Here is a 24569-nt window from a genome sequence, read left to right on the forward strand (position 1 = left end):
GCTAAACTGGAAGTGATAGCCTCACACAAGCTTAGGGGTAGCAGAGAGAAGAAGACCTAGTATTGGTCAGATCATTTTGATTTGCAGGGAGTGCGCAAGGTAGGTGTAAACCTCTTTGGTTTTAAAATCCAAGTTGAGTTTTTAGTCAGCCCTTGAGTGGGTGCACAAGGTGAGGAAAGGCACAAAGGGCTCCCCATCATCTTGTATTATTGTGCACCTGACCGTAATGTCCCAGTGGGTGCTAGGTGCCTAAAAGAGGGTGAGATGAATATGTGACCATGGCTGTGCCCCCACCCCACTGAGTGTGCTAGAATTCCTCTTCCTAAGAACTACAGGTACTGTACAGACCAGGAGCAACGGAAGGGCTGAGGAGGAAGGTACAGAAGACAGGCTATAGTCCTAAGTGGAGACCTGTATCCTCAAGTGGATGTTGAAATGTACTTTAGCTCTTAGGCTGCATATTAGCATGATTAACCACGGAGAATATCACATCAAGAGTCTGGGCGGAGAGGCTGCTGGCACAAAGAAAGATTTATCACTGATTTATGCAGATCAAAGATAACGTTTATACTACACATCACCCTTTCTATTTAGAGTTACAGGCAATATTCTTAAGTGCCCCTATAAAAGAGAGGCTAGGATGGAAGACAGATTGTTATTTTGGTAAAGTGTGTGCTCTGTTATGGGTCCACTTCAAAAAAAAAAAAATTGTCCCTCAGCCAGCAATCAGTGATTAACAAAGCAGACATGACTGCTAGCTGTTGGCTTTGATTAATAAAAAGACTTTTGAGATATTTTTAGTACATGGCAATTGCAGAAAAAATACCTTGTTTTCTGCATAATTCAGCCACAGTAAGCTTTTTGCCAGTCTTTGAATCCTGTTCAGTGTGTCTCTCCAAGCACTCTCAAAGGAGCTGGTGAACAAAATACTACCAAGCCACCTGAAAGTATTGCGTTGCTCCAAAGGCCCAATCCAAGGGCTGGTGAAATCCATTGGAAATATTCCCATTGACTTCAGTCGGCTTTGACTGACTCAGACCCCAAATGAGACTCAGTAGTGTTGTTGAAATCACAAGGCAATTTTACAAACTATATAACTCTCATTGGAGCTTTGTGCTCTGGGAGTGGGAGAAGTGGAGGGAATATGTGGGTTTTATTTTCCAAACAGGTTGCTAATTTCTTTTGCTCACTATCTTTTTTCCTCCTCCCTATAGTTGAACAATATATTGGTTCTTTGTCCTGTGCTATGCAAGGGATCAGACTAGATGATCTTTCTGGTCTCTTCTGGTCTTAAAATCAAACAAAACTGTTTTGGCCTCTGTTCTCATGCATTTGGACCAAGTATCCTAGATGCTGAAGGTAGTTGCCCTTAACCAGTTGGGAGCAGAACTTCACAAGTTGTAGGAAGGAACTGTTTTTGTACTTTCTGTTCCCAGCAAAATGCCAGAAGGGTTTTGGGGTAACAGCAATTATGTGACAGAGAAGAGGAACATAAAATTTATTACCTCCAATATAGCCTTTTCCACTTACGTTTTCAAAGTCTGCTACCTGTGTTAGCATCAGAAAATGTAAAAGATTTTTTCCCCTACCAATCAGGAATCTGGAGGCCTTTTAAACTCTGCAGGAACAAATGTGTTATAGAAATATAGTGAGAAAACTAAAATACCTATTGTAAATATTCGTTTTTTTCTGCAAACAGGAATTAATTCAGTTGCCAACCAGAGTGAAATGCACTGTACCACAGAGAAATGATAATGAGCCATATGATTTATGTAAACCACAGCATGAAGTGCATGTTAATGAGACTTAAAACTTCAGACGGCCTGATTCTTCCAACTGCTTATGGCTGGTGCTAAGGTCTTTGCTCAGAAGCTCTTGCAAAATATTGAGTAGAAATCAGAAAGTACCTTTTAGCCTTGTAATGTACTATTATTAAGAGGCAGCTGCACTTCAGTGGTAGATGAAGTGATTCCTGGTTTATATAGGAGCGCATACAGTATGAACATGGAGGAGGCTGGATGCAGGAGAAGACTTGTGCCTTGCCTATGGCTAGCATGGAATTCTGCCATGCTCAATGAGCTGACAATGAGAGCAACAATGAAAGTGCTCGCTCCCCCAGTCTGTGGTTCCAGTCCCCTACCACTCCCTCTGTGTAGACACGCACTCCCAATCCAATATTCAGACCCTTCCTGTAAGGTCTGTAGAGGGACAGGATTTCCATCCAGCTTTCTAGCATGATTTAGTCGTGTCCTTCCTGAACCTAAGGAGAGAGAGAAGGGGAAGGGAGCTGGGAGACTCCACTCCCAAACCCAAAGATAGTGGTAAGAACTACCACCTCCCCACCAAGTCCCCAAGAACAACTTGAGGAACAGGAAGTGTGGGAGGGAGTTCAGGCATGAGGTCTAGGGAGCAAAGAATGGCCATGGTAGCTCCTGCAGCTAGCAAAAACAACTGGGGGTTTGCTAACTTCCAACTTTCATAATCAAAAATTGTTAAGACTGTGAGAGCAGCCCTTTAAAATGGAAAACGAGAAGGTAGCACGTTTGATCTACGAACTCAAAATAGCCATTTCATCATTGGATACGTCTGCGTAGTTCCTGATGTAATTCTAAATGGACTTCCTCTTCCTTAAACTACTATGTGCGGGGAACCTGGAATGTACAAATAGCCCTCTACCTTATCTGTCTAGTCGTTTGATTGCCATGGTGTGCAGCATAGTGACAACCATGATGTTCCTAAGTGATCTGTTGTTAGAGTTATTAAGTTTAGTAGAATTCAGTTTATATTTTTTATAATTTCAACTGATATCAGTTTGTTCTTTTTTATTTTTATCAATTTAAATTTTCACAGCTGTGGAAAAATTATGAGTTTAAGCATTTCTTTTTTGATTTTTATTGATTTAAATTTTCACAGTTGCAGGAAATCTGGGGATCAGACAATGGGAGGAGTCAGACAACAATTTAATGACAGTCGACATTGAGATTCAAAAAGTTAAAGCTTTATAACTGGCAAAATACGAATTGTCAGCAAAAGTGAATATCCTTAAATCCAACTCTAATAAGTTCTCAAGCAGCATTTTTCTTACTTTGCCGATCGGTAAATTCTAATCATTATAATTGGAAATATTTTTTGTCCATTTGTGTGTGTACGGTGAAATTGATGTTTATCAACATTTACCAGTAAAAATCATGTCCTTCTAAGCCTAAGTATTATACTTTCTTAAACTCCTGCATGTTTGGCTTATCTCTATTAAAAGCATTTCCTCCAATGAGAAAAACAGACCATTTCTCAGTACTGCTGCATATAAATCTATGTGTGTGTGTGTTGCTAGAATGATAACCTGCCCACCAAAACCAACCAAAGCAAATATAATATGTAACCCCCACAATGCTTGTTACCCTTGCTTACAGAGAATATACCTGTTTTATTGTGAAGCAAGAACCTGAGTGGGTGAGAGAGAGAGAGAAGAAAAGTGAGAGATTGGATTGAGTTCTAAAAAGGAAATACCTTCCCTCCACCCAGAGGTGGAGTGTAATCCTAATTGTTTCTCTTATCTTCCTGAAGTAATAGTAGTGAAAAGAAAGTCACTTTAAAATGTATATAAAATTCCAAAACATAATATAATAATTACCTGGATGATTTTATTTTCTATGGCCATAATATTTTCACACTTGGATGGCTAAAGTTACTCCTATCTTTATATTTAGGCTCCTAAATACAAGCTTTCAGTTGGGCTGAACACTTTCAGCTCCTATTCCCGCCCCCTCCTGGGACTACCCTCCCCTGACCCCTATCCACACCCCGCCCCCTGACAGGCCTTCCAGGACCCTGACCCATCCAACCCCCCACACTCGTAGTCCCCTGACTGCCCCCTCCCGGGATCCCCCAACCCCCCCCCTGCTCCCTGTCTCCTGACCACCCGCTGCCCCCTTACCATGCAGGTCAGAGCGGCAGGACAGGCTTATTGGAAAGCCTGGGAGGTGGGTGGGTGCAAGACGCACTGCCTGCGCGGCGAGCTGAGGCTGCGGGGGAGGGGTTGGAGGCTAGCTTTTTTGGCCAGGATCTCTGAGGCCCATCAGGACAGTCCCGCAGGCGGACTTCAACAGAATTTGCAAGTGGTTAGTGCTTCCAAAAATGGGTCCAGTTGTATTTCGGTGCCTAAATAGAGATGTAGGAGAAATCCAGGTTTGAAGATTTTAGCCTTAATGTATCTGGTGGCTTTAAAGAAAGGCACCCTTTTTGCTGTATGCATTTCTTGCCAAACACTTTCTACTTTTCTGATCTTGCCTTAACGTCTTAGGTTAAATTCTGCCTTCTGATATGTGTATGCAACTCCCATTGAAGCCAGTGGGGATTGCATCCATGTACCTGAGGACATAATAGGGCCTCTTAGGTTTAATTGTTTGGTCTAACAAAAATATATCTTGCAATTCTAAATTCCCCTCCCTGTGCCCGCTTCTCCCCCATTTTGCTGTCCTTGTTCCTTGAAAAATAGCTCATCATAAAGCACTTAGGAATGTACAACCAATCAATTGCTTAACTGGCTGGAAATTCTGAAAGCAGCTCATTTAGATTAGAGGATGCCTCACTCAATGCCGAACATTTTGAAATTCTTCACCTAAGTCAGGGCTTCTGTCATGCTGTTGTATTGGAATTAGACAGGTTAGTAAGATCTGAAAGCTTATATGTAGGGCCCTACCAAATTCACGGCCATGAAAAACGTGTCACAGACCATGAAATCTGGTCTCCCCCTGTGAAATCTGGTCTTTTGTGTGATTTTACCCTATATTGTACAGATGTCATGGGAGAGACCAGTGTTTCTCAGACTGGGGGTCCTGACCCAAAAGGGAGTTGCAGGGGGGCCGCAAGGTTATTTTGGGGGGGGGGTCATGGTATTGCCACCCTTACTTCTGCACTGCCTTCAGAGCTGGGTGGCTGGAGAATGGTGGCTACTGACTGAGGGCCCAACTCTCCAGGCAGCAGTGCAGAAATAAGAGTGGCAATACCAGACCATGCCATCCTTACTTCTCTGCTGCTGCTGGTGGCAGCTCTGCCTTCAGAACTGGGCTCCCGGCCAGCAGCCGCTGCTCTCCAGCTGCCCAGCTCTGAAGGCAGCGCCGCCGCAGCAGAAGTAAGGGTCGCAGTACCACAACCCTCCCTACAATATCCTTTTATCATTTTTCCTCTGCTTTGCATCTGTCCTTATTGGACAAAACGAAATGGAGGACTTTTCAGCCATCTATGGGAGCTTTTTGCTCAAAGACAAACAGTGATTCAGACCTTCAGTAGTTGGAATGAAATGCTTGCATTTGGTTCACGGTCACAGAATATTGCTGGAGTGTATAATAAGTCAGCAGCCCCCTGCTAATCCCCCGGGCCACTCTGGGCCTGTGGGGCCCCCAAAAGTGCTCCCCCCCACACAGCTCCTGCCTCCCAGACCCTGGTGGGAGGAGAAGGGGAGGCCTGGGGCTGCGTAGGGCACCCAAATGGCTAGGAACGGCCCTGATACTTACACATGGAAAAGATGTCTGAGGCTTTTCCATCTTGCAGGCACAGACATAAACAAGATCCAACGGCTGGAAGTTGAGCTGAGATAAATTCAACCTTGAAATAAGAATTTCCTAGCCATGAGTGTAATTAAACACAGGAGCAGCTTGCCAGGGGAGGTGATTGATTCACCGTCACTTGGAGTCTTTAGATACCTTTCTAAAGAATATGCTTTAATCTGGTTTCTGGGGAAAATTCTACAGTTTGCAGAGACAGGAGATCCCTTGCCCCCAGCCCCAGAGATCCCTTACCCCCTCGCGGGACGGGGCTTGTGGGGGGAGGGATTCCCCCACACTCACCGGCAGTCCTTTTCCCAATCCAAGTGACATGGCTGGGGCTGGGACAAGGGAAGCAGAGCAGGCTGGGGCCATGTTGCTCCGCTTCTCGCTGCCGGTGAGTGTTGGGAGCATCCTTTCCCCAACCTCCTCGCACTCACCAGCGGCAGGAAGCAGAGTGCCATGGCTGGGAGCTGGTGGACTGGAGCGGGCTGGGTCTGGGTTGCTCTGCTTCCCGCTGCTGCCGGTGAGTGCGGGGTTGTGGGGGGAAGAGGTGGAATGGGGGCGGGCTGGGGGCGGAGGAGGGAAGAAGGCTAAGAGGTGGGCCCCCTCCCCGGGGCCCCACACCCCCCTAGGGACGGCCCTGCCCCTTGCAGTGAGCGCAGCCCACGCGGGGGCCAGCTGAGGGATAGGGCTGGTCGCCGGGGCTGGTGCTGGTGCTGACATGTATGCAGCATGCAGCTGCCTAGGGCACCATGAAATTTGGGGCAATTTGGTACATATGCTGCGTATGTCTAGGGACGACCCTGGTAAGTATCTCCACATACCTCTCAACTTGCTCTTAGATAAGCTGAATAGACTGAACTCTTTAAGCCTCATATAGTTAGGCTTTATTTCCAGCCCCTCCTTTGAATTCTCTCCAGTATTTCCACATACTTCTTGAAGTGGAGACATCACTGGCCATGAGTATTCTGGGAGTGGCCTTACCAGTGCTGCGTACACAGGCAAGACCGCTTCCCAACTTGATATTCCCTTTTTATTACAACGAAGGATCACGCTGGCCTCTCTTTGTTGCAGCATGTTCAGAGCTCATGTTCAGGCAGTTATCTATGACTCTGTGATGTGTGTACAGGCCCCACACTGGTGGGGAGGAGGTTAATGAGGGCCTGTGGACCCAACTGGCCCTGTCCTGCTACCCTGGTAACAGATGTTGGATGTGGAGAGGGGAGTTATGGAGAAGGCCCTGCTCCATTTGGGGCTGACCAGGATGGAGAACGGAACTCCGCTTCTCCCTTGGTGAGAGAAGCCTGGTTTCAGCCAAGCATCTGAGACCACTTGCTGCCTGGACCAACCTCCTGGTGGATGGAACAACTAAGCCCACGGAGACTGATCAAAGGACTGGCTGCATGAAGACAAGCCCTGCACAAAAGGGTGGGGTTCTGCTGAAGTGTCCTTGGATTCACCCTATTTTGAGTTTTAGAATGCATTCTTGCATTCTTTTGAGTCCTAACAACATGCCATGTGATACATATTTTACAAACTGCATCATTGACTGAGGAATAACTAGCTAAATCTGGGCGAGCACTAGATGTTTAGAAATACCCCATTTGGAAATATAAATATATGTATAGCTTGTGTAATAGACCCTGGCCAGTTGGGTACAGCAGTGTAGTAGAAGGCAGATATACTGGCCACTGGATAAGCAGTTTTCTGTTCCCTGACTGACCAGAGCAGGGGCTGCTCCAGGGTAGGGTGGACACATGACTCCAATTAGCCTGCAAAGAGTCAGCCGAAGCTATTGGGCTAATGCGAACGCCTGACTCTAATTAAGGCTCCTCTGATACTATAAAAGGGCTCACGCCGATCAGGCCGAGGAGAGCCAGGGAGCCAGAGGAGAGGAAGTGCGGCTGAAGGGCTGGGTAATGAAGACACCCTCAAGCCACTGAAAAGGGATCCCTAAGGTAAGGGTGAAGAAGGTGTTAAGAGAGAGAAGCGGGAGAGCTGCGGGGAAGTGGCCCAGGGAAATGTAGCAACTCTGGCAGTGAAAGGTCGGCTGCCAACAACTGCTGCCATTATGGTCCCTGGGCCGGAACCCGGAGTAGAGGGCGGGCCTGGGTTCCCCCCAACCCAACATTACAGAAACACCTCGGGAGGGGAAGACAGGTCCCTGTCAGGGCAGGAGGCTAAACTGTTCGGGAATAAGCCCATAGGGACAACAGAGACTGGGAGTTCTCTCACTGACCTCCTTGCTGGCTTATGATGAAAAGGGCTGAGTAGACTGTAACCCTGGCCCTAGAGAGAGAAGGGCTACATGGAGGGTTGCAGTGAGCCTCTGAGGCTACCATAAACTGCATGGAAGCACGGGACCCATGGGGACAAGGTTGGAGCTCTGCCACACTTGCTACTATACCATTTAGAGTGTTAATTATTTGGTGCAGGGGCTGACATTTCATCATGTCTGTGTATGGTAGCTAGAACAATGGGGCCTCAAGTCACTGCCTCAGTACAAATACATAAAATAATTCTGCACTATATATAGTTTTACATTTTGTTTTTCATCTACTTGTTATGTCTTGTTTTTAACTACTTTTAAGCTTTCGCAGACAGGGGTTTTCTTTACTTTGTCTGTAGAACACCTATGAGAGTGGGACACTGATTTGATAGATCTTAATTTAATAACAATTAATGATAATTTCCCACAAATGCTTGCAGTCATTGGAAGATAAGATTGTTAATGTTTGATTTTTAATCTTTGTTCTTCAGTAGTGGGCCCATAGTAAATAGCGGTTTGAACCAAAGGCCGCTGGAGTCAGTAGAAGTCCTCTTTCCATTGACTCCAATGGGCTTTGGATCAGGCCTTAGGTTCTTGATACTCTTTACAAACCTCAGGGAGTTATTTGTTGCCTTATGGAATGATTTCATTACTTAGATAGGACATCTTAGCGATCTAAAAAATTTATACCCTTTTTGTTAGGCTTTTGAATGTTCGTCAAAGTCACCTCTTCAAACTGTCCCTCATCCAGAGTCTTATTTCTCTGTGATCCATTCTGGATTAGTGTCCTCATAGTTGTTGCTACTGCAGTTTCAGCAATGCTGAATTACAGCCTGAGTCTAAAGTTAGAGAAATCATTACCTTTCTCATTTTAGTGTGTGGAACAGTTGGCCCGAAGCCCACAGTTAGATTATCAGAAGGTCACAAAGTCTGTTCCTGCTTTATTTTAATGTCTTGCCTGGGCTTTCATTAGATAGATGTGTGCACAGTTTGCCAAGGGAGATGGTATCACCTTCACCAGAAGATATTCAAGGCCAGAAATGACATCCATCTATCAAGAATGGTTTAACAATAATTAAATTATCCACATCATGGAGGGGGATGGGTTAGATGACCCATCAGATCTCCCTGTATTGGTGTGAAAGTTATATCCATTTACAATCACTTCTGTTGTGTATATAGCTGATATGTGAGTAAAAGGAATATACAAAAATATTAACAAATCACTTAGGCTGAATGATGACTTTTGGATAAAGAGAAACATAGATTTCTAAATGACCAGCATAATATGCTGGTCAAATGCTATCTTTCTAGTCAAGGACAAATGCTTTATCCTTTCACTACCTAAAATGTTTCTTTGTAACCCAAATGTGAAAGTCCACAATCCTGTATCCTATTCAGCATGTTTTTGGTTGAGAAAAGGTTATACACTAAATATAATATTGGGGATCTGATAAAATTGTGAATGCTAACAAACACACCAGTCAAGTACAGCCGGCTTTAAAAGATAAGCCCATAAAGCTGAGAGTATCCATCCCTACTGTTCAGATTGATTTGAAGAGTAGTCATAATTGTTCCTACAATTCTACATTTGATCAATATGTCTTTAGGACACAAACACCTAGAATCCAAAACTCTACTCAATAAAAATTAAATGCATATAGACTTGATTAACTATGGCTTAATCCAATTTAACATCTCTCCTCATTCTTTTAGGGGCACTTTATATATAGCTGTTTTGTGTAATAAATGATCAGGGTGCTTGCTTTACACACTATATTTTGGTGAAATCAGCCTCTGCCACTCAAGAAACATTTGCACAATTTGATCTTGTAAATGGTTTCCACCATGCTTTTGTAACCTTCCAAATCAACTTTTTGGTCCTGTCTATACTGGAATGTGGTGGTGGTGAGGGGTAAGTTTTTTTTGGGGGGGGGGGTTATATCGGTGTATTTTCACCAGTGGAGCTACACCAGTGCAACCCTTGAGTGTACATACACTGCACTTAGATGGGGCTTGCACTGGTGCCATTTACCTAGGTCACATTGAGGCTAGTCCTATTTTGCACCAGTGCAAACAGTGCATTACATTGAGCTGTCCCCAATGACACTTAGATCTTTCCTCTGAATGGTTACAGCTGATTGAAAACATTGCAATATTTATTTTTCCGTATGAGTAGTTCAGATTATTTCTCCAAACGTCATTCATTTTTTACAAATGTAAAATAATTCACATCTGCCACCTTGATGCTAATTCGTCTAATCCAGTTGCATCCTGCTGAGTCTTGATTAACCTAGTTAGTATTGTACCACGTGCACCTGTTGCCACTTCATTGTGTAATTCCGTTTTTTCAGATCATTTATGAATGTTCTAAACATCACCAATTCTGGTATGGAAATGTGAACAGTCCACTGTTAACCCTTCACCGTGACCATCCTGCTCTTTGTGTTGTCTCTGCCAGCTTCTAATCCATTACAATCCAATCTCACCCCATAATTACCTTTTTCAATCGTTTCTTTGTCAAAGTCTCTTTTGAAAAGTCCATATGTCACCCAGTTCCCCTTTGTGATGGGGTATATAAACCCTGCATTGACATGGAAGGGGTGCAGGATATACTTTGGGCTGGAGTAGCTCAACCCTGTTGCACCTGCATGTCATGTCAGGAATGGAGAAGGCGTTTAAAAGGCAGAAACTCCATTCAGTAGTGGGCAGTCCTGGAAAGAGAGCAGGTTGTTGAAGGGAGCCCTGGGAAAGCAGCTGGGAGAGGCCTGGGAGCTAGCAGAGACTCTGCCCTCACAGAAAGTGAAGACAGATCCCCTGTGCTAAAAAGGGGGAAGAGATTGTATCCTAATACTTGTGCTGGAGACCCGAAGAAATTTGGAGTGGACTATAGCCCATCCAGGGCCCCTCTAAAGAAAGACAGGCCAAATATCTTGGCTAGAATTGACTATAGACTTTCTTCTTCTTCACCCTTTTGTTTACTCTCTTGCTAATTTTGGATTATGTGTCTGTTTCACTTGGGACTCTGAAATGGGGAGAAATAGTCTTGGCTGGTGGGCTGAGAGCCAGTCATTGCTAGGTTGACATCAAATGCTTCTGATGGAAGGATTGGACTCATGTGTCTGCACTTTTCATGTAGCATCCAATGAGGGAACAGATCCCTGACATCCAGCTTTCACAATTTTTTTGACTTGATCAAAGAATTTGAGTAATTAGTGATGTATGATTTTCTGTTACAAAACATTTTTTCTTTTCTCATTGTCAATCACTTTCAACAGCTGGTGATGGGACACTAGATGGGAAGGGCTCTGAGTCACTACAAATAATTCTTTCCCAGGTGTCTGGCTGGTGGGTCTTGCCCATATGCTCAGGGTCTAACTAAATGCCATATTTGGGGTCAAGAAGGAATTTCCCTCAGATCAGATTGGCAGAGACCTTGGGGTTTTTTCACCTTCCTCTGCAGCATGGGGCATGGGTCACTTGTGGGTTTAAACTAGTGTAATTTGGTGGATTTTTTGTAATAACTTGAAGTCTTTAAATTGGAGGACTTCAGTAACTCAGCCAGAGGCTATGGGTCTATTACAGGAGTGGGTGGGTGAGCTTATGTGGCCTGCGATGTGGCCAGACTAGCTGATCATGATGGTCTCTTCTGGCCTTGAAGTTTGAGTCTATGAATCACGTTCATCTACATGTTTTATAATTCTGTGGTTAGTTATCTTTTCAACCAGTTTAAAGACTCATTGATCTGTAATTATCAGGATCATGCATGCTACCATTTTAAAAAAAAATAGATATGGGTGTGACATTTGATACTGCACAATCCTCCAGTAGTGGCTGATTTTAATGAAAGATTGCATATTTTTATTCATTCTGAAAATCCTTCAGAATGCTTGGATGAGTTCCATCTAGTCCTCATGACTCATTGTGCTTCAATTTTTTGGAACAATTTAGCAAGGGTCGTGGTGGATTCGCCAACACTGACCATTTTAAAATCAAAATTGGATGTTTTGCTAAAAGATATACTCTAGGAATTATTTTGGAGAAGTTCTATGGCCTGTGTTATACATGAGGTCAGACTAGATGATTACAATTGTTCCTTCTGGCTATGGAATCTATGAATCTCTAAACTTATGAATTTGCTCCAGGACCAACTCTTTTGACACCTCAATTTTTGACAGCACATCCTCTATTGCCCGAGAAGAGCAGGTCTAAGGCAGGTATGTCTCCAGCATTCTCTGCTGTGAGGACTGATGCAATTAAATAATGCAGAGAAGCTGAATGTCCTTATTCGCCTTCATTGCACCCTATAAACCCTGGTCCTGATATACTTAAATAAGTTCTTGCTATTTGTTTTTGTCTTTGGCTATTTGCTCTTCAAAATTTCTCTTAGTCCTAATTACATTTTAACATTGTAGCCTTTCCTTAAATTAAACGAATAGCACTGTGTTAAACAATAGCACCCTCTTTAGCCCTGAGGCCTCGTATGGCTAAGCCAAAATCTTACAGGCCTTAGCCTGTAGGCCTTGCATTACAGCCTTACCTTGCTTATATACCTAATATTCACCAGGGACACTGATTTAACACAGAACTATCCATTCAATTCAAGGAAAGGCTACAACCTCCATAATGTATGCTCCTTTATTAGTTTCACAGGGTTGGATTTCCATTTTTTGAAGAATACTGGGTTGGCTGGAATAACCTATTCAGAATCTTGTATTACTCTTATCACTGTAGGAGCTGACAGCCTTCCAGTAGTGTGTTAATTGCTGTTAAACTGTGCAATTTAACTGTAGTATTTTCCTCTGCTTTTCTAAGTTCTTTACTGTTAGGATGCACGCCTCTTGTGGTTCTGTTATCCTCTGCTTAGCTTCCATGCTGAGTTTTTCAGGCTTTTAATTTCCTCTTTGACTTAAAGGAGATTGTTTCGACTAGCTTCCTCAGTTTTTGTTTTACATCCACATTTCTAATGTTTAGTGTCTTTTGCACTGATTTTTCTCCAAGGATGTTGTACTTAATTATCCTGCAGTCATTGCTACTCAGTTTCTCAACCATGATCACTTCTTAAACCAGCGCTTTTGTGTTGCCTAAGACTATGATGATTTCTCCTCATGTGAGCTCTAGAAATAGTTGTTCCAAGACCCCATCATTAAAGCAGAAGTATGAACCTGTTGAGTAGAAGGAATACACAATCAAGTGTACTCCTCTCTTACACTGAATGACCACCTTGTGGGTGAAGATGAAGATAAAATTGTTTCTCAAAACCTTGTCGCATTTTGGTATTTAACCTGTTTGTATGAAAATAGTTCAAGTCATCTGTTATGGCTTTTTCATTATATTTAGTTGCTTCTTTGGCCTCCCCAGCAGTGTGCAATGTAACTTTTTCCTGATCAGGAAGCCAGTAATATAATACCTTTAGACCATTGGTTCCCAAACTTGTTCTGCTGCTTGTGCAGGGAAAGCCCCTGCCAGGCCGGGCTGGTTTGTTTACCTGCCACGTCCGCAGGTTCGGCCAATCGTGGCTCCCAGTGGCTGCGGTTCGCTGCTCGAGGCCAAAGGGAGCTGTTGGAAGAGGCACGGGCCAAGGGACATACTGGCTGCTGCTTCCAGCAGCTCCCATTGGCCTGAAGCAGCATACCGCGGCCAGTGGGAGCTGCGATCAGCCGAACCTGTGGACGCGGCAGGTAGACAAACCAGCCCGGCTCGCCAGGGGCTTTCCCTGCACAAGCAGCAGAACAAGTTTGGGAACCAATGGTCTAAAGGTATTATATTACTGGCTTCCTGATCAGGAAAAAGTTACATTGCACACTGCCGGGGAGGCCAAAGAAGCAACTAAATATAATGAAAAAGCCATAACAGATGACTTGAACTATTTTCATACAAACAGGTTAAATACCAAAATGCAACAAGGTTTTGAGAAACAATTTTATCTTCATCTTCACCCACAAGGTGGTCATTCAGTGTAAGAGAGGAGTACACTTGATTGTGTATTCCTTCTACTCATCAGGTTCACACCTGCTGGCCAGTGGGGTGGGAGGAGGTATTGTTTTATATTCTCTGTGTATATATAAAGTCTGCTGCAGTTTCCATGGTATGCATCCGATGAAGTGAGCTGTAGCTCACGAAAACTTATGCTCAAATAAATTGGTTAGTCTCTAAGGTGCCACAAGTACTCCTTTTCTTTTTGCGAATACAGACTAACATGGCTGTTACTCTGAAGACTATAGCTGTGATAGCCTGCAACACCTCCTTGGCAAGCACAAGGCAGTTCTTGTAAAATTAAAAAGTTCCTGAAATTTGCAAATTTAGGGCGAGACTAATTAAGATCTTGGGAGAGAGCCGCATGTTTTAAAATAGATTGTACTGCACAGCTTGTACGTGTGCTGGTTTTATTCTGGCCTCAGAAGGCCTTTCTCAGTACCACCCTTACATAAACCTTATAAAGCTTATGCTCAAATTGGTTAGTCTCTAAGGTGCCACAAGTACTCCTTTTCTTTTTGCGAATACAGACTAACATGGCTGTTACTCTGAAACCTGTACATAAACTAATGGACCTTGTGAAAATAAACATGCTTTTGGCAGCTGAGAGTTTGTAGCCTGAGCCTGCCTGGGGGAATGGTTGAGTTTTAAAGGCAGATGAGCTAGTTACCAGCTCTCTGTAGTTCTGAAATACAGGCACAGAGCACAATAGGCTTTTGGAAACATGAGGGCATTCATTGCCAAAACACACCTTGACCTGCTTAGACCTGACACTGCTTTAGGTGAAATGGATTTTCTCCATCATTTCTCATTTTGAAATTGCAACTCTTGGCCAATTCAGAGCTCATGAAGCTCATTCAGAAATCTGACACTTATCTGAGTATTCTTGTCTGTATATATCTTTTAAGTATTCAGTACAGTTTATTTCTGAATGATGCTCAGAATGGTTCAGAGTCGATTATGGTCTCTCTGTGTGAATGGAAGTTTACAATATATCTGGGATTTTTGGTGTTTGTATTCCAATTCTGGTATTTACTCTCATATTATTGCTTTATACATATATACTTTTAAAATGGTGGGTTTTCCCCCAATAGTTTTAAAAGCTGCTATCAAAACTTCATCAATCAGCTGTGCAACAGCAGTTCATATGAATTCATTCATTTGAGTCAGCTGCTGGTTTAAATATTTTTAACTGCTTTTTAAAAAATATTAAATGTATTTTTAAAACCTGTTTTTAAGAGCCAGTGGCCTGACTAAGCCATCAGTTACCTGTGTACAACTCCCATAGAATTCTTTATTCTGGATACTGTTGATGAGATGAGCCACAACAGATTAAGTTTTATAGATTTATTAGACTTTAGTTTAACTTCTTTCCTTTTAACTCTATCTCTAAAGGAATGCTACACACAGTAAAGTCCATATAAGCTGATTATTTGGGCTAGGAAATAGAAAAATCTATTGTTGATGGTCAGAAGAGAATTTCCTCTGATTTTACATTTTTCCTCAGGTGTTTACAAGGGCAATGGTTGCCCTTCTCTGACATGAGAAACGGATAGGTTTAAGATGCTAGAGCTGTCCTCAAAAAGTTCCATATACAGTGGAGCCTGGTATGCTTCTTATCTGAAACAATTATCCAAGTTCAGAATAGCTGTGTACTGAGTAGACAAGATGAAAAGTGAGGAAGGCATAGAGAGAGACTTCAGCAGATGCATTAGTCATGATAATGTCTTATGTCCACACTAGTTTGGAAGTATGTTTCTCACATATGCTGTTTTATCTAACACCACTTCTTTCCTCTTTCCTTTCAGATGAGCATTGCTGTATGCATTGGATTTTTTGCTGCCTGGAGCCCATATGCCATCATAGCCATGTGGACAGCCTTTGGATCCATGGAAGGGATTCCTCCCCTAGCCTTTGCTGTGCCAGCTGTCTTTGCAAAGTCCTCAACACTCTACAACCCAGTTACCTATCTTCTTCTGAAGCCCAATTTCCGAAGCACCCTTGCCAAAGATTTTGGAGTTCTTCAGCAATTATGCATCAGGACCTGTTTTTGCCTCAAGGCCCTACAGAGCTGCAGTTATAGGTCAGTTCTGGAAGTCCGCCTGAATTCATTTAAAGGGAGAAATGAGTCCAGCTGTAACTCGGTGCAGACTGTGGAAGGATGTTCTTACTTCCCTTGTGAAAAGTGCAATGATACTTTTGAATGCTTTAAGAACTATCCAAAATGCTCCCAGGAGAGGTTAAGCACTATGGAATGCACTCCTCAAGAAAGTGTGTCTTTGGAGAAAGAAAAGGAGGACTTGTGGCACCTTAGAGACTAACCAATTTATTAGAGCATGAGCTTTCGTGAGCTACAGCTCACTTCCTCAGATGCATATCGTGGAAACTGCAGCAGGCTTTATATATACACAGAGAATATGAAACAATACCTATTCCCACCCCACTGTCCTGCTGGTAATAGCTTATCTAAAGTGATTTCCAGCACAAATCCAGGTTTTCTCACCCTCCACCCCCCCACACAAATTCACTCTCCTGCTGGTGATAGCCCATCCAAAGTGACAACTCTTTACACAATGTGCATGACAATCAAGCTGGGCTATTTCCTGCATAAATCCAGGTTCTCACATCCCCCCCACCCCCATACACACACAAACTCACTCTCCTGCTGGTAATAGCTCATCCAAACTGACCACTCTTCAAGTTAAAATCCAAGTTAAACCAGAACATCTGGGGGGGGGGGTAGGAAAAAACAAGAGGAAACAGGCTACCTTGCATAATGACTTAGCCACTCCAAGTCTCTATTTAAGCCTAAATTAATAGTATCCAATTTGCAAATGAATTCCAATTCAGCAGTTTCTCGCTGGAGTCTGGATTTGAAGTTTTTTTGTTTTAAGATAGCGACCTTCATGTCTGTGATCGCGTGACCAGAGAGATTGAAGTGTTCTCCGACTGGTTTATGAATGTTATAATTCTTGACATCTGATTTGTGTCCATTTATTCTTTTACGTAGAGACTGTCCAGTTTGACCAATGTACATGGCAGAGGGGCATTGCTGGCACATGATGGCATATATCACATTGGTGGATGTGCAGGTGAACGAGCCTCTGATAGTGTGGCTGATGTTATTAGGCCCTGTGATGGTGTCCCCTGAATAGATATGTGGGCACAGTTGGCAACGGGCTTTGTTGCAAGGATAAGTTCCTGGGTTAGTGGTTCTGTTGTGTGGTATGTGGTTGTTGGTGAGTATTTGCTTCAGGTTGCGGGGCTGTCTGTAGGCAAGGACTGGCCTGTCTCCCAAGATTTGTGAGAGTGTTGGGTCATCCTTTAGGATAGGTTGTAGATCCTTAATAATGCGTTGGAGGGGTTTTAGTTGGGGGCTGAAGGTGACGGCTAGTGGCGTTCTGTTATTTTCTTTGTTAGGCCTGTCCTGTAGTAGGTAACTTCTGGGAACTCTTCTGGCTCTATCAATCTGTTTCTTTACTTCTGCAGGTGGGTATTGTAGTTGTAAGAAAGCTTGACAGAGATCTTGTAGGTGTTTGTCTCTGTCTGAGGGGTTGGAGCAAATGCGGTTGTATCGCAGAGCTTGGCTGTAGATGATGGATCGTGTGGTGTGGTCAGGGTGAAAGCTGGAGGCATGCAGGTAGGAATAGCGGTCAGTAGGTTTCCGGTATAGGGTGGTGTTTATGTGACCATTGTTTATTAGCACTGTAGTGTCCAGGAAGTGGATCTCTTCTGTGGACTGGACCAGGCTGAGGTTGGTGGTGGGATGGAAATTGTTGAAATCATGGTGGAATTCCTCAAGGGCTTCTTTTCCATGGGTCCAGATGATGAAGATGTCATCAATATAGCGCAAGTAGAGTAGGGGCTTTAGGGGACGAGAGCTGAGGAAGCGTTGTTCTAAATCAGCCATAAAAATGTTGGCATACTGTGGGGCCATGCGGGTACCCATAGCAGTGCCGCTGATCTGAAGGTATACATTGTCCCCAAATGTGAAGTAGTTATGGGTAAGGACAAAGTCACAAAGTTCAGCCACCAGGTTAGCCGTGACATTATCGGGGATAAACCTGGAAATCCTGGGCGCCCCATCATCTCAGGCATTGGCACCCTGACAGCAGGATTGTCTGGCTATGTAGACTCCCTCCTCAGGCCCTACGCTACCAGCACTCCCAGCTACCTTCGAGACACCACTGACTTCCTGAGGAAACTACAATCCATCGGTGATCTTCCTGATAACACCATCCTGGCCACTATGGATGTAGAAGCCCTCTACACCAACATTCCACACAAAGATGGACTACAAGCCGTCAAGAACACTATCCCCGATAATGTCACGGCTAACCTGGTGGCTGAACTTTGTGACTTGAGGAATTCCACCATGATTTCAACAATTTCCATCCCACCACCAACCTCAGCCTGGTCCAGTCCACAGAAGAGATCCACTTCCTGGACACTACAGTGCTAATAAACAATGGTCACATAAACACCACCCTATACCGGAAACCTACTGACCGCTATTCCTACCTGCATGCCTCCAGCTTTCACCCTGACCACACCACACGATCCATCATCTACAGCCAAGCTCTGCGATACAACCGCATTTGCTCCAACCCCTCAGACAGAGACAAACACCTACAAGATCTCTGTCAAGCTTTCTTACAACTACAATACCCACCTGCAGAAGTAAAGAAACAGATTGATAGAGCCAGAAGAGTTCCCAGAAGTTACCTACTACAGGACAGGCCTAACAAAGAAAATAACAGAACGCCACTAGCCGTCACCTTCAGCCCCCAACTAAAACCCCTCCAACGCATTATTAAGGATCTACAACCTATCCTAAAGGATGACCCAACACTCTCACAAATCTTGGGAGACAGGCCAGTCCTTGCCTACAGACAGCCCCGCAACCTGAAGCAAATACTCACCAACAACCACATACCACACAACAGAACCACTAACCCAGGAACTTATCCTTGCAACAAAGCCCGTTGCCAACTGTGCCCACATATCTATTCAGGGGACACCATCACAGGGCCTAATAACATCAGCCACACTATCAGAGGCTCGTTCACCTGCACATCCACCAATGTGATATATGCCATCATGTGCCAGCAATGCCCCTCTGCCATGTACATTGGTCAAACTGGACAGTCTCTACGTAAAAGAATAAATGGACACAAATCAGATGTCAAGAATTATAACATTCATAAACCAGTCGGAGAACACTTCAATCTCTCTGGTCACGCGATCACAGACATGAAGGTCGCTATCTTAAAACAAAAAAACTTCAAATCCAGACTCCAGCGAGAAACTGCTGAATTGGAATTCATTTGCAAATTGGATACTATTAATTTAGGCTTAAATAGAGACTTGGAGTGGCTAAGTCATTATGCAAGGTAGCCTGTTTCCTCTTGTTTTTTCCTACCCCCCCCCCCAGATGTTCTGGTTTAACTTGGATTTTAACTTGAAGAGTGGTCAGTTTGGATGAGCTATTACCAGCAGGAGAGTGAGTTTGTGTGTGTATGGGGGTGGGGGGGATGTGAGAACCTGGAATTATGCAGGAAATAGCCCAGCTTGATTGTCATGCACATTGTGTAAAGAGTTGTCACTTTGGATGGGCTATCACCAGCAGGAGAGTGAATTTGTGTGGGGGGGTGGAGGGTGAGAAAACCTGGATTTGTGCTGGAAATCACTTTAGATAAGCTATTACCAGCAGGACAGTGGGGTGGGAATAGGTATTGTTTCATATTCTCTGTGTATATATAAAGCCTGCTGCAGTTTCCACGATATGCATCTGAGGAAGTGAGCTGTAGCTCACGAAAGCTCATGCTCTAATAAATTGGTTAGTCTCTAAGGTGCCACAAGTCCTCCTTTTCTTTTTGCGAATACAGACTAACACGGCTGTTACTCTGAAACCTGTCTTTGGAGAGTAGTCTCCAAGCAAAACGGAAGCAGGGTGCCAAGAAATCTGTAAAGGTGGTTGTTCAAGGAGAAGAAAGCACTCAAAATGATAACTTTGAAATCACCTTGGAAACAATACCTGCACACAGCAGATTTGCAAATCTTTAGAGTTTCATTTAAGAAACAATAATGTAATGGTACCAGACTTCTTGATGTAACCTTTTCTAAACAGCCCATCCACTGCCACTTTCTATACAGTTTTCCTGGTTCCCACACCTGTCCTTTGATAGAATACCTAATGGAGCATGAACTTGTTAAAAAGAACGTTTGACTCTCACAATGCAGACTTCAGTAAGTATCTTGTGCTAACTGTATTCAAACAGTACTTACTTAATATTTATATTGCAGTGGTGCTCAGAGGCCTCTATCAGGATTGGGGTTGAATTGTGCGAGGTTCTGTATAAACCTACACAAAGCCGCAGTCTCTGTCCCAAAGAACTTGAAATTCAAGTAGTTAGTCTTACGTTCCTCAAGAGACACCACCCAAACCATCAGTGAAATAAACTGCATATGTTTAGTTATATAAATAATCATGTGGCACCAGCACATTTTGGTGAAGTTTCTATGGTGGTTCATAGGGAAAGTACTTGAATGCCAGTGTCCTAACCATTTAAACTCTACCAGTGATTCTGAATAATCATCATCATCATGTTCCCATTACGCCTCTGGCGTTTAGGGCAGTGACGAAGCTCCTCCACTCGTGTCTGTTTCTGGCAAGTCTTTCAATGGTTCCCCAGCTGTGCCCCAGGTTTTTCAGCTCGTCTTCCACAGCTCTTCACCATGTTACTTTCAGGTGGCCTCGTTTTCGCTTGCCTTCAGGTGTCCATGTTATTGCTACTCTAGTGATGGAATCAGTTTCCATCTGAAGAACATGGCCAATCCATCTCCAACGTCTCCTGGCAATGATGGTGCTCAGATCCTCTTGGCTGCACTGTGTCAATAGATCTTGGTTTGAGATTGTTCTGGGCCAAAAGATACATAAAGATTTCTGAGGCGGGTTGTATGGAATGAAGAGAATTTGGACATGTCATACTTTCTCATTTCCTAGTATTCTGCACTGTAAAGTAATGTTGAAAATACACAGCTCTGATAAATCTTGAGTTTGGTTTTGGTGTTGTATTTTGATGGTTTCCAGACTGTATTCCCCCCTGAAATTCTGAGTAAACCGCTATTTAAATGGATGTTGTTGCAACAGATAGGATATAGCTTGTTGACTTGGGACCTATAGTGTGGCTTCTCATCCTCTGCTTAAACTGTCTCCCCCTTCACCCTCCATCTATTCCCATGTGCATGATGCTTTTGATGTTTTTGTTAGTTTCCCATAGTTGCAGAGTGTTTGTTTAAAATGACATGAGCAGCTGTTTGTTGCAGAGTACAAAACATTTAGCATGTATTAGAGAAAAAGCTCCCGTGTGGCTAAAACACCACGCCTCTTTAAGAGCCATGAACCCTATAAACAAGCTGTTTTGTTTTGTTTTTTGAAGAATGTGCAAATTAAAACTGAAGTTTCGATTAGCATTTTCTCCAAAGTCTCTCAAGGCATGTTGTCAGTGATCGGAGCAAATCAAGGGCCCAGTCCCGCATCACTGAGGTTAAAGGAAGTTCTGCCATTGAATTCAAGTGGAATAGGATGAGGCCCTAAGGACTCAATACTGCAAAGGTTCATGTTTCTGCATAACTCTATGCACTGGATCAGCGTTCATGTCACACTCCCAGTCAGAACCCAGCCCAGGCTTATGGATCCTGGTCACATGTCACCTGATGCATGTTGCGCATACATGCTAAGAAGAAGACTCTATGCCTGTGGGTGTCGACATAGCATCTGGGAGGATACTTCTCAGCCTCGGTAGACCCAGGCTAGCTCTGCTCGAGCTGGCACGCCAAAAATAGCAGTGTGGCCACGGCAGCATGGTGGCAGTTTGGGCTAGGTGCCCTAATACAATGCCAGCGGACTCCCCCAGGGGATACTCAGCTAGCCTGAGCTGCCCCCTGTGCTGTTGCAGCCACACTGCACACAGCAGCACTGTGTAGATATACCCTATGAGTAGCCCTACTGGTTTCAATGAGATTTCTTACTGCATGCACACAAGTCTCTAGAGGACTGGGGCCTTAGGTGATTGGCTCGCTTCAATGAGATGAAATACCTGTATGTTGTGATTAACTGGAATATGATAAGAATGCAGGACTAGATAAAACAGGAAAAAACAACTCTGTTAACCCACGCCTTCAACTGAAAACACATGTTGGGGGAGAAAATAAGAGTAGTTTGCACTATACAGTGTCTGTTCTCTGGAAAATTCATGAGTATTTATACAATGGTTATTATATAATGTAAAGAAATCAAGTTAATGTATCACTGTTTCTTCCCTCCAAGTCTGCTTTGGAGTGCCTGAACTAATCATAAGTTTTGAGTGTGGAGTAAAACATTTGCTTAAAAATCAACATGTCACTTTCAACTTTTTCTTTTCTCTACAGTTCAGATTTCAGATGACAGGTAGAACATTTTTTGTTTTACAATGAACGTTGAACCCTCGGCTTATTTCTTTTTGGAGTTAATAGGAGCAGGATTGTGCCTTTGAAGAGAATTATGAAGCAATGCCCAGTGTCCACAAGCAATCAGACTGACAGTCCAATTCAGAATTCTGTTTGTTGTTTGAAAAAAGTTTTTCTTCTTATGTTAAATGCTTTTACTGGTGTGATCAGTCACACAAAATTCTCCCCAACCTGTCTGCCTTTGGATTGGTCCATCCATCATTTTCCGGAGTTAGACTATTTTTATGAGTTACTTGCAAATAAATGTATTTGCAAATCATGATGCTGCTGATTACAGGGTCTTCTTGTCATTATTTATTATAACCTTATGAAAAACTCTGGTGTCAATTATTGGAAGAAAAAACTTTTGTTTTTCCAAGTGAAACAATAAAAGGAGTGATATCATCATATCTGGGGAGTGAATTCATACTTATTGTTGCTGATGGTCTGGTGCGATTTTTAAACACATTGAGTAAAATCAACTTTCAAGGACAGGTTTCAGAATAAATGTCAGTAGTAACAGCAGTAGTAGTAAAAGGAAGGGGATTTCTGGGCAGGTGGTAGTTTTTCATGCCCAACACGAAGAAACTAGTGTAAAATGTCATGCCTATCTGCAGAAGTTGGTAGAGTAAAGGATATTACCTCACTAATGTCCTGGGCTCAATATGGTTACAACAACACTGTGAAATACCACACTTCTCAAAGTTTTTTTTTTTTTTTAACATTTTGTAAGAGAATATGGTTGCTCGGGATATTTGTAATGGAATATGAAGCCTTTGGCTCTCAAGGTCACCAGTTCAAATCTGACCCAATCAGAAGTGATTGAAAATCATTACCATCTGGTGGCTGTTTGGAAGGTTTGGTGATACAAGTGGGTGATCTCAGATCCTAACAGATGGCTAACCTCATCACACACACAGATGCTATCACAACTGCCATGAAATGGCACTTTTGTTGTCAGGCAGGTGGCTAGTAGGAATGATTGATGTTAACATTACTGGTTAGTTTAGATCTTTAAAAACAAACACCTTTGATTTGAAACAAGCTGATGATTATGCACAAGATTATAATTGTTATAAAGAGGACAGTAATCAGTTTTTCTCCATGTCCACTGAAAGCAGGACAAAATAAGCAACTTAGTTTCTAGCACAGACAATGTAGGCTAGATATTAGGAAAAACTTTCTGACTATATGGATAGTTAAGCACTGGAACAGGTTATCTAGATAAGTTGTGGAACCCCATCACTGGAGGTTTTTAACAACAGCTAAGACAAACACCTGTCAGGGATGGTCTAGATATACTTAGTCCTGCCTCAGTGAGGGGGCAGAGGCTGGACTAGATGACTTCTTGACATCCCTTCCAGCCCTATGTTTCTGTGATTCTATGACAGCTAGTCTATGTAACCACATGAAACTATTACCCTCATCCTCCCTCTCCCAGACCTTCCATTTATTTGGCACATTTACTTGTTATGTCTTTGTGTTAAGATAGGTTGTACATTCTTTGGGCAGGGACTGTCTCTTGGTATGTGTTTTTACAATGGATCTCCAATCCTGCCTCAGAGCCTCTGGACCCTATTATAATAAGAATAATAAATAATGATCGTGTCAAGGTCAAGGACTGAAAGAGCATAGAGACTCAGGGTAGGTCTACACTTATGGTGGCATATAGAGTACAGACACTGTATGCCCTGTTAGCATGGATATAAATAGCAGTGTAGATGGTGAGGTGCTTAAGTTGTATAGTCAATTGCTTGATCACACACTGATACATTATGAAATATACTCAAGAGCCCAAATAACTGATGTCAGTCAGGTTTGCTAATGTGGTACAGGCAAAAGGTTCTATACGATACCTGTGTCCGAAGAGCTATCCTGTGTGGTGATGTTATATTCACCTGACACAAAGTTACACCCCATAAGCCATCTTTTTATACCCCACTTGTTTTACCAGTAAAAGGTATTATATATGTCATTTGAAACTGGATTCAACCCATCAGCTTTTTACCTTGTTCTTCTGGTACCCTGGTGTACACCTTATCATTGTTTTGAAAGCATGCATTCCAAGTCATGATGTACCTTCATCTCTGTACATTCCAGGTACTAAGGAATGTGAAGGTACCTCCTAGGCCTGTACCAGGGTAAACAGACTTGTGAGGGTAACTTCCTTTCTGTTGCTATGAAGAAATAACCATATGTTTTGATACTGACACTTTTCCCATCTACTTAAGCCAAAGTTTACTTCAGCTAATGGAAGGTGTTATGGGATATGTAGCATAAGTGAACAG

The 24569-nt window shown here is 43.2% G+C and overlaps 1 protein-coding gene across 1 annotated transcript in view; it reads left to right on the forward strand.

Moving 5' to 3' along the window:
• Positions 1-20096, forward strand: part of LOC140906749 (opsin-5) — a 37778-nt gene extending 17682 nt beyond the window's left edge. Inside the window, 2 exon segments of the mRNA XM_078851537.1 lie at positions 15600-16066; positions 19680-20096. Coding sequence (XP_078707663.1) covers positions 15600-16066; positions 19680-19857 — 645 coding nt within the window. The 3' untranslated portion in view covers positions 19858-20096.
• Positions 20097-24569: the final 4473 nt, after the last annotated feature.

The sequence above is a fragment of the Lepidochelys kempii genome, chromosome 2 (assembly GCF_965140285.1).
Source record: "Lepidochelys kempii isolate rLepKem1 chromosome 2, rLepKem1.hap1, whole genome shotgun sequence".
Taxonomy (NCBI): domain Eukaryota; kingdom Metazoa; phylum Chordata; order Testudines; family Cheloniidae; genus Lepidochelys; species Lepidochelys kempii.